This window comes from Hordeum vulgare, chromosome 3H, assembly GCF_904849725.1.
Source record: "Hordeum vulgare subsp. vulgare chromosome 3H, MorexV3_pseudomolecules_assembly, whole genome shotgun sequence".
NCBI lineage: Eukaryota > Viridiplantae > Streptophyta > Magnoliopsida > Poales > Poaceae > Hordeum > Hordeum vulgare.
The window spans coordinates 25,454,280-25,470,500 of NC_058520.1; the positions used below are offsets into that span (position 1 = coordinate 25,454,280).

The 16,221-nt window shown below is 41.3% G+C and overlaps 1 protein-coding gene across 1 annotated transcript; it reads right to left on the reverse strand.

Annotated features, from left to right (window-relative positions):
• Positions 1 to 12,584: 12,584 nt before the first annotated feature.
• LOC123439376 (premnaspirodiene oxygenase-like) lies at positions 12,585 to 14,451 on the reverse strand. The gene is made up of 2 exons (XM_045116096.1): positions 13,947 to 14,451; positions 12,585 to 13,849 (listed from the first exon to the last, which is right to left on the reverse strand). The coding sequence occupies exons 1-2, from the start codon at positions 14,403 to 14,405 to the stop codon at positions 12,785 to 12,787; spliced, it is 1,524 nt and encodes a 507-aa protein (XP_044972031.1). The 5' UTR covers positions 14,406 to 14,451; the 3' UTR covers positions 12,585 to 12,784.
• Positions 14,452 to 16,221: the final 1,770 nt, after the last annotated feature.

Below are 16,221 nucleotides of genomic sequence, written 5' to 3' on the forward strand. Positions count from 1 at the left end.
ACAACCCTCATACACACTCGATGTACAAGAAATAACATGATAAGTGGTGTTCCACGAAGACATAATGGTAGGACAATGTTTTAAGTATACTAAAGGTCTGTCCAATTTATTGGACACACCGTTAGCATATGTACATCCCCTATGGCGTCAATATTAGATATTATAAGAGCATGCAAACTGTCAAATGAAGCTAATTTAAATGAGTAGAAAACATATATAATAGGTATTTTTAAAATACACCATATAAAGAAAAAAAAAAGATTTAGGGGGTATCCTAAACCTAATTTTAGAAAAAAATTAACACGGAGGATAGTAGCATGTTTGAATAATTTGGATTTAGGATTTGAAACATATGATTTTTTGTAAAAGAATTTACATCTTTCAAAAAAAGATTAAAAATAGAGTAGCCGGGCTAAAACTACAACATTGTGCATAGATGGGCTTGGGCGATGCAGTTTTATCCTACGCCAACAGAAATTGGAGAGAAAATGCACAATAAGCGCAAAAGCAGGATTCAAACTCGGGTCACCTCGCTGTAGCAGTTAGTCTTAACCAACCACGCTACTTGGATGCATGTGAAATATTTGGGGCTTAGCTGGAAATAATCAATAAACCCGACGGCGACTTAGAGGAAAAACTGAATCAGTTTTTTTTTTTCACTTATCAATGGCATAGAGGGGTAATTATTAACAACTTTAGGGGTAAATCTAGCGACGGACGGAGAAGCAGTAGCTCTTTTATTAATAGGTATAGTATATGTAGATATAGATCTATCTCATATCTATCTATCTATTTCTATTATATTATAAAAGCAAAATACGGGTCACAAATGGAGGAATATATGATAGAATATTCCATGTTAATTAGAAACATATCTCTGTATATTTGACTGATTATAGGTTAATAGCCATTAGATCATATTTAAGGGAAATAAAATTACTCGCCATTGCCGTGATTATAGGTTAATAGTCATTAGATCAAATTTAAGGGAAATAAAATTACTTACCATTGCCATCACGTGAATATGCGCCCGACATGTCATCAACATTAGCACGTAACAAATATTAATCCGTAAAATTCAGAAATACCTTACCATTCATTTGATATACTAGCAAAGGGACCGTGCGTTGCAACGGGAAAAGAAATACCACATATTTTTAGTTTACAAAAAGCAATTTGTAATTTGAGTATTTGTAGCTACGACCCAAACAAAGATGATCTTAGCCTACAAAAACATACTTCAAGGTTTTACAGGTCTTCTATTTTAATACGGCTTGTATGTAGATTTAATGCGTACAAAGAAACGGTCAGGTTATCTTTAATTTCGTCCCTAATTGTGATTTTGCTAAGATGTTCATCCACAATCCAAATTAGTACCGGTATAAAAGAAAGACGGATAATGCATTATTGATTAAGATTGCATCATAGATAACGTTTTTAAAATTTTTAACATGTAAAATAATACATCATATTAAGATTCGACATATTTTTTAATCAAAATCCATATATAACATGTTTAATTTGGAGTTACGGTTTAGAAGATATGAGTATTTAAAAAATATTTAATATATATTGCGGGTTTAATGTCATAAATATCAAGATGTTTTCCATAAAATAGCATGACGGACTAAGAATATCTATTTTCTTTATTAGTAGGTATAGATAGATGTCCCCTTCGTTGAAGTTGACATGACAATGGGCTCCCCATGACAATTGGTCGGTCCCATAGTAGGGAAGCTAACGGTTCAAAGGAAACGGAAATGGGGCATGACCTGATGGCAAGTCGCATAGACAGCGTGCATATGCATTTGTCTATTTTTTTTCACAAGTGTTAGGGGCACAACCACCGTTTCAAAAAATCATGTGCCGCTCCGTGAATTTCCCTTTAAAAATAATAATTAAGAAATTATCATAAAATGTTTCCCTTTTAAACATGAGCAATTTTTTTATGATGATGTCATAATAACTACTGATAGAAAATATATTTTTTTAGGATAATCTGCTATTAATATTAGTAGAGCAATGGATAATCATACATATTTTGGAATGTTAATGAATAATACAGATTACTTTCCAGCTTTAAAAATCGTAATATTTGTAATTTTTTCTGTAATTTTTCTTACTATTTTCGGAGAAAGGTGTCTTTTCTAATATTATTATGGTGCACATAGAACCAAATGTGCAGACAGTTCGTACTCACCTGCGCTCGCCGCCCGATTGACTCGCGGTTTGTAAAGTCATTGCATCCACATGAGGGTACAATAAGTTATATGAAAATAATTATAATTGAAGAAAACTATATTAGTTTTTTAACTATAATTATTTTGGTACGGATAGAGTAACCTTCACTAGTGTCAGCTGACACAAACGGTTATGTATGAGCACCGTCGCTGTTTCTAAATTTCAGTTTTTCAGACTTGCTTTCTGTCAGTCATATGTTCTGAAACTTACGATTTAAACCGTCACAACATTTTTGTTAGCGATCTAAAACTGATAATTATCTCGGTCTCCCATACTAAGTTTTAGAATTTAAAACTTATTGAAATTTTTAAAACTCGTCAAAACAGATTTAAAATACACCTCATTTAGAAGCCTCGTCACCACAAAAACGAATTTGAAAATAAAATTTAATTTAAAACATATGAAAGATTAAAAATTGAAAGTACAAAATAAAAGGGTCGCGTGCTGCAAATTCTGTCCTGCCAGTATCCACCCAACGTAGTTTTCCTTTGTGTACCCCATGATACATGAGGTTAGCAAAATCAAAATTCAAAAAAGTAGTTTCCTTTGTGTACCATCAGGAAAAGTCGTTCATCACCGTACCGTCGTCGTTGTCTGTCTCCATATTCGCCGTTGCTTGCATCTCTTTGCCTTCTTCTTTTGCACGACACTGGCACAAACGTAAGCCATAGACTTGATGCAAGTTGCAAAGTATATCGACAAACCTCTCTCGATCGGATGATCAATTTCGATTGATACTTCGATAATGAATGTGTGGTACATGTCCTGAGAGAATGACGTGGTTGCGGGGAGACAGCGGAAGAGGACATATATATAAGGGAATCGTTTTCATACGGCGCGCCGGCCGAACCGATGTGCCGGTCGACCTCTCGCACGCGCGGGCCCATGTAACATTTTTCGCACGCGTGCGCTTCGCTGGCCAGTGGATGTAACATTTTTTGGCTAAATTTGTTGCAACCAGCGTCATATTTGCTGTAAACGTTTTTTTTACTACATTTGTTTCAGTAAAAAAGCTGCATATACGTTTGGTTGCAACTTCACTTCGTCGGATTTTTTGTTACAATCGATGTTTTTTTACTTTTGCTACAACCGTGTTAATTTTTGCTACAACCGACATCATTTTTTGCTGCAACCGTTCACTAAAAAAGTTGCATACACGTTCACGTAGATATTTGTTACAACCGACGTTTGACTTTTGCTACCACGCACCATCAGATTCGTTTTTTGCTACGATCACGTAGATATTTGTTTTGCTATAAATTTTATTTTTTGTTGCAACCGTTGAAAAAATTGCTGCATCGCGACGAATTTTGCTGCATCAAAAGAAAAAATGATGCATGAATATCCAACAATGCGGACGCGCGGGGTTGGTGAATCGTGCGGCCCGCGCGCGGCCGCCAAAAGTTTCGGTCGACGCGCCGGCGCAGATCACTCCCCTATATGTAATTGCTTCCTTGACGGAGAGCCCCCATATGGCCATATGGATGTGGTCTCAAACTTTATCCATCATAGGTATCCATACCTATCTTAAAAACAATTTTTTCCATACCTGTAACTCGTAGGTGTATAATATCCGTGGGTAAATTTATTCATATTTGCACTACATCAATTGAAAAGTTACATAGTCATCATCATTAATTTATAATACGGATGGTAGGTCCATGAACTTTTTTTTGAAAAGGAGAAACAAAGCCCCGGTCTGTGTATTAATTAATGCATGCAACCATATTATTAAACAAAGTTCAAGAACAAAGTCTTAGATACACAAAGTGTTCACGAGTTGAGCATAAAAACAAGTGCACAAGTGAATAAAACTGCCACAACCGACGAAATCATCTGTAGACTACGATGACTACACACTAGTGGAAAACGGGCCTTTGGCCTGGACCCTTTAGTCCCGGCCTCCCTCTCCCCTCTTAAACCTCTTCCTCTTTATACCGGCCGGACCCACAAGTGACTAAAGGCCCGACCACGTCGCCCCAAATCGCAATGCCGCCCACAAGGCTTTGGTCCCGGCCCGTAAGGAGCCTTTAGTCCCGGTTTGTGTCTCAAACCGGGACTAAAGGGCTACGCGGTGTGCAGCCCGCATATGCGCCATCTTTAGTCCCGGTTTGTGTCTCAAACCGGGACTAAAGTCCTCTGCCTATATATAGCACAACCCCCCTCTCCCCTCTTCCTTGCATTTTTCTTGGATGGAAGAGTGTGGGTGTGTGCTAGCTCTTCATTTTTTTTATGCACTAGAGGTGTTTGTTGAAATGTGTGTTAGAGCGATGCCGCTTCAGTTCACCGAACACAACTACGATATGAGTTGCCCGAGCCACGCTTAAACCTCTTCCTCTTTATTTCTACTTATTCTAAAAGGTTAGCAACTATATTTCCTCGTTTAGACCGTGCGGTACTAATTTTTAGGATCCTGATTGTATTTGATATACTGTCGTATAACGCAGATGAGCCATCCATGGATGTACGGTGATCAACGCACAGCCGCTTACAGAGAAGGCGTGCATTCTTTTCGAGATGCAGCCGATGCGAACAAGCATGGTGGTGGCTATATGTTTTGTCCATGTGTTGAATGTCGGAATGAGAAGGATTACACTTCCTCAAGAGTCATTCAGAGCCACCTGCTTCGGTCCGGTTTTATGTCGGGCTATAATGTTTGGACCAAGCACGGAGAAAGAGGGGTTATGATGGAAGACGACGATGAAGAAGAAGAGAACGATGATGACAACTACCGATCTATGTTCCCTGAGTATGCTGATACCGCAATGGAAGACAATGAAGAAGAAGATCAGGATGAAGAACGGGAACCAGATGAGCCCGCTGATGATCTTGGCCGGGTCATTTCTCATGCACGGCAAGGTTGCGACATAGAAAAGGAGAGGTTGCAGTTCGAGAAGATGTTACAGGACCACAACAAATTGTTGTACCCAACTTGTGAAGATGGCGAGAAGAAGCTGGGTAGCACACTGGAATTGCTGAAGTGGAAGGCAGAGACCGGTGTGACTGACTCGTCATTTGAAAAGTTGCTGGTACTGATGAAGAAGATGCTACCAAGAAAGAACGAATTGCCCGCCAGCACGTACGAAGCAAAGAAGCTTGTCTGCCCTCTAGGATTAGACGTGCAGAAGATACATGCATGCCCTAATGACTGCATCCTCTACCGCGGTGAGAAGTACGAGAATATGGATAAATGCCCGGTATGCACTGCATTGCGGTATAAGATCAGAAAAGGTGAAAGGACAATCGTGTACGGCGAAGATCCGCCGCCGGTCCATTCTGGATTCACCAATGCTGTTCATATGAAATGCAGCAACAAGCAGATATTTTTTTCCGCATATAGTGTGCCTGCAACGCTTCCGGTTCTTTTCTCTATTCATCTTTTGGTTCTTGATTTTAATATCTGAAAGGACAATCTTATTAGTGGAATTACAAGAACGTTTAGATAGATTTTTTAACTGAGAAAAATGGTAGTTACCACCGGTGGTAGTTAGCACCATTTGCGTTTTGTATATTGTATGTAGTATCTATCAAATCGGAGAGTATGTATGTGTAGTATGTAGTATATAATCGTGTTTAGGAAGTATATATATTGTTTTTTGGTACTATGTATCATATTTTGTGTATGCTATTTTTTACATACAAATATATACGTATTTCGTAAATATAATAAAAACTATGGGTCAACTTGTAATTTTTTCATATAACTCACTTTGAAAAATCTTATATATAGTATATGAACATAATAAAAATGATAAATTAGTACATATACTCCCACGTGGTAGTATATATATTTGATTATGAAACCATTTTTCATGACAAATCCAATTATACAACAAAAACTGATGTTATGCTTCACACTCTACGTTTGCATATCATGATTGGTGGAAAGAACAAGACGTCCTAAAACAAGTGCATCTTCTTGAGTCCCCCTATGGCGACTCGGGCGACGCCCAAACCCTTGCCACGGGGGGTGCGAATCCCTCTTTCCCTCTCTCCGCCATTGCTGGGGGATGTCGCCGGGCTAAGCCAGGGGGCCGACGACGCTGGTGGGGGACTCCCTCTCTTTCGTGTCTTACGGGTGGTGCCGGTCCCCTAAATGTGAGAAGGTGCGGAGGATCGGCCTTGGCGGCGTGACGATGATGGTTGTGGCATGTGGCGGCGTAGCGGTCGACCTTGCCTCGGACGGCAGGCAGCCCGACCACTTAGACAGTGTTGGCTGCGACCAAGGAAGATGGTCCTGTTCGGGCAGGGGCGGTGACCGGTTATGCTACGACGGGCCATCTGGCTTTAGATCCGCGGCGGCGTGGAGGTCCTAGTGGCTAGCTCGACGGCATGCATGGCTTGGTCTCCAGTTAGATCTGTTTTGGCCGGGGCGACATCATGTGGGCTGCAAGGCTTGAGAGAACGGTGACGGGTCATGCACACGTTGCTAGATGTACGTTTGTAGCGCAGATCCGGGCGAAAACCTTGCTCTTGTCTTGTTGCCAAGGTCGGTGATTGTGGCGCTCTTCTATATCATTCCCGTCCTGAAGGCACCTCCTTGGAGAAGCTTCAAACTTCTATCTTCTACCCCTGGGGCAAACCCTAGGTCTGTCGGTCGGTGTCGTTCCCCCCTTGAGGACATCATTCCTGGAGGTGTGCATTGGCTCGAGGGACCAGTGGATGTCTTCTACTGTGGAGCGGCGTTTCAGGCGATGCATCAACGATATGGACTCTCGTTGGCATGGCGCAACATTATATTGGCAACAGATATGTGATGATGGATGCGCGTAGCAAGGTGGCGACATGTGTAGCCTTGGTGGCGTCAACGACAAGCCTCACAAGGTGGATGCATCAGTACCTGCTCTGAAGATGGATCAGTGGAAGATGGTGGCAACAGCCTCGGCAATGCTTCGTCTCGCAGATGCCTTGGTTTCCCTCCAAGCTTAAAGGGTGATGTACTTAAGAAACCAATGTATCAGTCCAGTAGGAAGATCCACAAGACTATGTAAGCAGCACCTGCACACAAATAGCAAATCCTCGCAACCCAACACATGGAGGGGTTGTCAATCCCTCGTGGGTAAAGTAAGGATAGATTGATAGATGCAAATAAGAGTGATAGCAAATAGAATGGAGAAAGCTATTTTGTTTTTGTTTTTTGATAATATAGATCTGACAATAAAAGAGCAAATAAAGTAGAAAAGAAAATAACAAAGTAGAGATTGCAAATAGATGATGTGAAGTAGACCCGGGGGCCGTAGGTTTCACTAGTGGCTTCTCTCGAGAAATAGGAAACGATGGGTAGACAAATTACTGTTAGGCAATTGATGGAAGAGCAAATAATTATGACAATATTGAAGACAATGATCATGTATATATGCATCACGTCCAAGATAAGTAGACCGACTTCTGCCTGCATCTACTTCTATTACTCCATACATCGACCGCTATCTAGCATGCATCTAGTGTATTGAGTTCATGGTGAAACGAAGTAATGCCTTAAGAATGATGACATGATGTAGACAAGATCTATTCATGTAGGAATAGATCCCATCGTTTTATCCTTGATAGCAACGATACATGTGTGTCATGTCTCTTTCTGTCTCTGAGATTGAGCACCGCAAGATCGAACCCATCACAAAGCACCTCTTCCCATTGCAAGATAAAAGATCAAGTTGGCCAGACAAAAACCAAATATCGGAGAAAAAATACGAGGCTATTATAATAAAGCATGAATATGTTTTCATAGATCTGATCATAAACTCACAGTTCATCGGATCCCAACAAAAACACCGAAAAAGAAAGAGTTAGATCATATGGATCTCCAAGAAACCATTGTATTGAGAAATAAAACGAGAGAGAAAGCCATCTAGCTACTGCCTACGGACCCGTAGGTCTAATATGATCTACTCACGCATCATCGTAGGAGCACCAATGAGGATGGTGAACCCCTTCGTGATAGTGTTCCTCTCCGGAACGGGCTCTAGATTGGATATCATGGCTCCGGAACTTGCGGGGCTGAAAAGATTTTTCAGTACCTCCTCTGGGGTTTGCTGAATATTCGAGTGAGGTGATGGAGAAGGTTCTCAAGGGCCCCACTAGACACCAGACCGCGCCAAGGGCCTCTAGCGTGCCCTGATGTCTAGTGCCCCCCCGAGCCTCGTCTTGTACTCATTCTTGGTTCCCAAGTTTCCTTCTGGTCCAAAAAAATATCCGTATAGTTTCGTGGCAATTGGACCTCATCTGATATGGATTTTCTGTGAAGGAAAAACAGTAAAAATTAGCAACTAGCACTAGGCACTATGTCAATAGGTTAGTCCTAAAAATGATACAAAGTTGATATAAAATGGTCATAAAATATCCAAGAATGATAATATAACGAAATGGAACAATAAAAAAATTATAGATACGTTTCAGACATATCAGCAGCGTGCACATGCGATGCACGCTAACAGTGCGCCGAACTGGACTGTGACCTAGACCCGACATTTCAGCTTGGTTGGGGCCTCCGGCTTTAGATGGCAATGTTTGGTGGGAGGTCCGAGTATGCTGCCCCGGCAATCTACATCCCTGCGTCAATTGGATAGGAGTAGCGAAGGATTTTGCGAAGATGGTAACTTTTGAGACTTATTGATGCATTACTTTGTAAGGTCTTGATGAATAATTAATAAAATGACTGCATGCATCGTCCTAATGCAGAGGATGGGGTCCTCTTTTTTTTCTAAAAATATATACTTGATTCTTTGTTGGTATCTCATGGCACATCTATGATGAAATGACAAGAGTATGTAACTTTGCATTTTATTACATTAAAACTTTGGAAGAAACTAGTATTTTGTGTATGTCTATTTAAATATGGTATTCTCTTAGAGAAAGATAATAGCGACTTTATGATCCATAATTAGTTGAATCATATACTACGTGATCTGTAATCTTTAGAAGACGACAATCCTCTGTCCAAACTCGAAACTACTCTCTGTGTCCCATAGTAAGTGACGTGGTTTTAGTTCAAATATGTATAGCTATTTTCATCTCAATATTTTTGAATTGGAAACCATAATGCTTTCGTAGACACCATGAGTACTTCGTTAAACTGAAATTATATTTTAGATTATTGCTATAATTCTATTAATTATATACATTTCATGTAACACAATGTGTATTGCCAAATTTTTCTCAAAGGGGCATCCCTGCATATAAGGTTTCCCTGAAAAGAATAGTGGATAGGCCGGGTAGGATAGGATTCGCAAAATCTTTACAAGGATTTCTCATCATGAGATTATGTTGTAGATATGATTATCTCACACTAATGTTAATATCAACCAAAATTCATTGGTTATGATGCAATTGATAGAGGTCAAATCCAAGCACTAATCAGATTCGAGTCATGTCCTGATGACTTTCCTATCCTTAAGTATGCTTATGATAATTCAATAATCATGTCTGCAAGTACATCACAATTACGCCATATGCAAAATCTATTACAAATTTTCTCTCAAGCATCTGGCCTCAAAGTAAACTTCTAAAAGTCAAATCTATTGCGCATCAGCATCAACATGTGTGACGAAGATATTGATACTCAACATATGGCTACCTTACTCGGATTTACTATGGGTATTTTCCCTTTCATCTATCTTGGGGCACCTCTCAGTTTCAATTAACCCAAAATGGAGCATTTCATGTATCTCAATGAGACAATTCAAAAGTGATCGACAATATCTCCTAGTATCTTATCTATGATGGCAGACTGCCGATGGTAAATGCAGTGATGTCATCCTTGCCTACTTTCCTAATGAGCTGTCTACTTTTGTATAAGGGGATTATAGAGAAAATATATAAATACGGAAAACATTGGTTTAGGAGAGGCAAGGACTTAGTGAAGAATAATCCACCATTCGCAGTCTCAGATGTAATTTGTAGACCCAAAGATAAAGGCGGACTAGGTATCTTAAACCTCTCAACCCAAAACACTTGTCTATTGTTAAAGATGGTGCACATATTTATCAGTCATGAAATTTACCATGTGTGAATCTTGTTTGGAAGGCTTATTATTATAATGGTATCCAAATACCCCACTGAATATATAGCAGCTCCTTCTACTCGGGAGACTATTTCAAATTATTGCCAATTTGTAAAGAGCATGCAGCCTGCATACTACAGAATGGAACTTCTATGGAAATTGTAGACTGATAAATGGGAAGATATAACTCTCATGCAGAAGTGGCCACACATAAATTCCTTTGCCCAAACCCAACAAATCTCTGCATCTACAATATAGCATTTGGAGGCTCCCTTTGATCACTTTAACTTCCTTCTCTCGGAGGAAGCATATCTTCAATTTGAGGCTATGGAAAATTACCTCTAGGATTTGGTGCTTGTAGATGAGCCAGACATCACGCAACTGCCAGCTGGATCATTGGTGTTTAAAATATCCCATGCCTATAAGCAACTGACCAATTTCTGTGCAGCCATGCCTATTATCAAGTGGACTTGGGCAACTTGTTGTGAGCTCAAACAGACGATCTTCTTTTGTCTTCTAGTCAACATGAGGTTGAACACCAGAGCAATGTTAATGAGAAAAAAACTTTTCCATACCATCTTATACCTGTGTTATGTGCAACTCTGGATCTTTGGAAACAAGGGGTTATCTTTTCTTTCACTTCCCTTTTGCACAAACATATTGGGCATACATATGCCCTAATTGGGCTCCCTAATCACATGGGCATCCAAGAAGAAATTGATGGCCTTAAACATCTAATCCAAGTACCTTTTGCTTTGGAAATCATCATTCTGGTGTCATGGCCATTTGGACTACAAGAAATGACTATATTTTCAAGGCAACGCCACCAAGCATTTATACCTGTATGATAAAGTTCAAAGAGGAGCACATATGGATTATCTTCAGGGCAAATAGGAAGGAATATGCAGGTTTTGCAGATTGGATTACTGCCTTCACATGATCTTTTGACCGTGTCTCCTTGTTGTTATACTCGTAGAGTTTTTCTTTTATGCCTTCTTTGTGTAGTTCTTCCTTTTCGTACTTGCATGTATAGTTCTTTCATTCTTTTGGACCTTTTTGGGGCCTACTTATTTGTAATATTTATTTGAAAATCAATAAAAATACGCTGCAGAGTCCTGCTGTTTGCCTAAAAAATCATTGGTTACTCACTTCCTAATATCAATAGAAAAATTAAACACTACATAAATTATATGAAGCATAGCAACAAATATAGTTAAATATATCATTTTTTATTCTGAATATTATGTATCATTTTTCAATTTGTACGGTATCACCAATATTTTCAAAATGGAGTGTTGCCTCGGAAATTTTTTATTGCAAAATTAAAGCATTTTGTCCTTCCAATAGTTGAATTTTCATCTCCTCAAAGATAGTGCTTCTTATATAGCACCTTATATTTTGTAGAGCATCTATGCACTTTAATTTGCAGAAGAGTTGTGTTTTCAATGTAGTTGTCATATAAATTAAATTAAGATCCTTTATCTTTCCATTGTTTAAATTTTTTCCATGAATGGAACTTGAATGTTTCTAAGATATTATTAAAGTAAAGTATATGATCACTGCTGCTACATGCACACATATCAAGCAGAAAGTAAAATCTCGAACATGTATTTTCTATTATCAGATTTACCATCTCTAATTATCAATTTTAGTAAAACTATCTCTGTAAGGTTTTGTGAATGCCATTACACTCCTTAGTATAGTACAGAAATATTTTGGACCAACACTATGAAGCAAATATTTTGCTACTATGATATGGTTCACATTTTGTGAATGGCCATTAGAGTCCTTAGAATAGTAAAAAAAACATCGCTCGTGTATAATGACCAACACTGTCGAATTGAACATGTTGCTACTACGGTATAGTGAAAATACACTACTCCTGTATCATTGAAAACACTTTCAAAGCGAACATTTTGCTACTACGGTATGCTTCATATTTTGTGTTATTTTCTAAATGGCCATACAGTCCTTATAGACGGTAAAAACATATGGCTCATGTATTTTTACCACCACTATCTTAGCGAAAATTTTGGTACTACGATATGCTTCATATTCCATAGGATGGTAACTTGTTGTGATCATGGGATGATTGAATGAATCAAAATTGACCATATGGTATCATGCATTGAGGACTTCTTCGTTATAAGCAACTGAGGGGTGTTGAGTTGGAGAAGTGAAAGTATATTTTCAAGAGGTGCCAACAAGGGTACAAATATACAACGATTCTACAACATATCTAAATTTGACCAAATTTTATAGATTAAACGCGGAACTTCTCACTTTGATGAATTTATGGAGAAAATTATCAATGTCCGGAATACTAAATCATTATTGCTAGATCTGGATGAAATATATTTTTATCCTTTATTTATTTAGTAATTGTAGTTCTTTACATCTTTTGCGATAAACTTTGTCAAACATATACAATGTTTTGACTTAAATTAATACACTATACTGTATTTAGGAAGGAAGTACATGGATAGGTTGGTGCAACGCCAGCATATATAGCATGCATGCACGGATGCATGCAAACAAACATAGCTACGCGACCGCGGCCGGGACGAAGGGTGTGGCGAGCAGCATCAGCGGCGTGCGGCGGCGCACGCCGAGGCCCGGGGCCTCCTCCATGTTGACGTCGGCCACACCCTCCGGCAGCGACCAGTCGAAGTGGTAGAGCAGCCCGACGAGGGTGAGCTCCATGCTGGCCAGCCCGTAGTTGAAGCCGGGGCACATCCTGCGGCCGGCGCCGAACGGGAGGAACTCGTAGCTGTTGCCGGTGAAGTCCACCGTGCTGTCCTCGAACCGCTCCGGCAGGAACTCCTCGGCTGCTTCCCAGTACTCGGGGTCGCGACCGATGGCCCACGCGTTGATGATCACGCGCGACTTGGCCGGCACCGTGTACCCTTCCAGCTCGCAGCTGTCGATGCTCTCCCGGGGCACCAGCAGCGGCGCCGGCGGGTGCAGCCGGAGCGCCTCCTTGATCACCATCTTCAGGTACTGCAGGTTGCTCTCCTGCAGGTCGGCCTCAGTCACCACCACCTTTCCCTTGAACGCCTCCCGGATCTGGCCCTGCAGCTTCTTCATCACCGGCGGGTTCCGCATGAGCTCCGACATTCCCCACTCCAACGCCGACGCGGACGTCCCCGTCCCGCCCGCGAACATGTCCAGGATTATGGCCTTGATCCTGCTGTTGTTGAGGTGGAATCCGAAGCCGCCTTTCTCCTGAAGTCCAATGAGCACGTCCACGAGGTTCTCGTCCACGTTCTCGGCGCCGGCCTTGATTTTCTCGTCGCGGGCAGCCTTCCTCTCGTCGATGATCTCCTCCAGGATGGCGTCCACTGTCTTGTGGATGTCATGGAGGCTGCGCTTCATGCCGGTGAGCGTAGCTAGCACGGTGGTCCACGTGGGGAAGAGGTCGGGGATGCTAAAGCCGCTCGCCAGGCCAACCCCGGACTTGATGGCCGCCAGGAACTCAGCCGCGTTCTTCCGCTTCTTCCCGAACGCTGCCCGCGCAACGATGCTGTTGGTCACGCTGTGAAACATCACGGTCAGGTTCACCGGCGTCGACGGCCCCGCCTCGCGGATCTGCTCCACCCGCATCCTCACCTGCATGTGTGCCGTGCATTTGTAAATGGTAAGTTCAATATTACTCATGTTTCTCTTACATATTACTCTGGTGGTTCTTAGTGCGGCGAGTACGTACCTCGTCCTCCCTGATGTGGCGGAAGGAGCGCACGCGTTTGGGGCTGAGTATCTCGGCCGCGCAGAGCTGGCGGAGCTTGCGCCAGTAGCCGCCGGAGGGGGAGAAGAGGATGTCGGCCCACTCGTAGCCGACGATCTCGCCGGCGAGGAGCCTGGGCCGCGTGGCGAAGTTGGTGTCGTGGGTCTTGAGAACCAGACGCGCTGTCTCCTTGGACGAAGCCACCACCAGCGGCGTCTGCCCAAGCTGCAGCATCATCAGCGGGCCGTGCGCGTCCGCCAGGTCCCGCAGCTTGCGGTGCGGGAGAACGTTCACCAGGTGGTGCATGCTGCCGATAACCGGCAGCTTCCACGGCCCTGGCGGCGCCCTCTCCTTCACCGGGTTCACGACCACTTTCAGCAGCTGCAGCAGCGCCACGGCCGCCGCCGCCAGCACAAGCGCCTGGACGTAAAGCTCGTCCATGCCTGCGTTACCCAGCTCAGTAATATTCCTCGTGGTGAGTGGTGACTGGTGTGAGTTGCTCTGCTGCTGGCAGGGGGAGGGGGGTATATATAGGGCAAGTGGGCGATGGGGCATGGTTTGGCCCACGTCACTATGGTGACGCAGCTAGTGTAGATTGTAGGGTGGTGATGCGGGGCCATTAGTTTAGAGCTACCTTTGCGAACACTGTGTGGTGTTTCTTGCAACTTTAATTGTCTTCTCTATATGCTCACAAGTAGGCCCCTTTTTAGTTTGGACTTAAAATTTGACTCAAAAAATTGTAACTAATAATATGTAAACTTATATGCGACAACAAATATACCATGACAAATCTTTTTCAAATAAAAATCCAATAATATACTTTATGTATTATATAATTTATATACGGACAGAGGGAGTATTTCGTTAGTTCTATAAATAGTCAAAGTTTGACCCAAAATACGAAGGGGCCGAACAAACCCGGACAGAGGGAGTAGTATAGAGTTGATATTATAGAGGTTGAACAGACTACCAAGGGCATCTACAACAAGACTGAACAAATTTAACCCTTCAGATGTCTGCGGACGTGTTCGATCACTATCCAGACGAGTCTGTTTGAATTTACTATCTGCATGTCCACACAGCCATGTCCCTCACTTTATTTCTTATACATCCAGTCACAGGCATGTGATTTATGGAGAAAATGAGAAACAGAAAATAAATAATAAAAAAATAAAAGATATGCTTTACAATGGGCCCAATCCTATTTGAAGGACGTAGGACCACCGACGGGACATGCATGTGCACTCCTCATACTCATCTCATATACTCCTCATACTCATCTCATATATATATATGAAATGAATATGAGAAGTATCGGATAGCCCCGGCATTTAACAAGGCTTTGAGGGATCCGGTTAGTTCAATATTTTTGGTTCTCTCCCCTGTCAGGTCAATGGCCATGCACCGCCTGGTCAATTTAGGGAGTCTGACTGTAGATGCTATGAGGACATCGTTTTGGTGCTCGGTCTCCATGTAGCCCTTTTTTGAAACATTCAAAAAACACTATTTCAAGTTTCAAAAACTTATGATAAAGATCACTGCATGTGTTCTGCAAAAAATAAAAAATGCTAAACCGTAAACTCTTGCGTTGCCTTACCAACAATTGTTTTCATCTCAACCAAACATCCCCACCCAATTTTTGGTGGAGCCCTATCCCCAGAAAAGCCCAGTTAAACACTGCCAAGTCATCCTATAACTCTCGTCCTCACGTAGTTCTTCATAGATGTATAAAAATTCGTAACATATTATCTGAAAATACATTGACTCGCAAGCTACGCAAAAACATGAAAGTTGTAGCTTTATAAAATGAATACCGCACAATGTTTACTCTTTTCGGAATCACCAATTTGTATGTTTTTAGCTTGCCTGTCAATGTATTTCGACATGAAAATTTAAACACATGCAATATACGCCAATATATTATATGGTTATTTCTACAGAATCTATCTATCTATTATTTATCTTCTAATTATTATATTTTATTATATTCTATTATTTGCTTCTTTCTGTCGTCTACTAGCAAAAGGGCCCGTGCGTTGTAATGAGAGAAAAAAACAACCCTCATACACACTCGATGTACAAGAAATAACATGATAAGTGGTGTTCCACGAAGACATAATGGTAGGACAATGTTTTAAGTATACTAAAGGTCTGTCCAATTTATTGGACACACCGTTAGCATATGTACATCCCCTATGGCGTCAATATTAGATATTATAAGAGCATGCAAACTGTCAAATGAAGCTAATTTAAATGA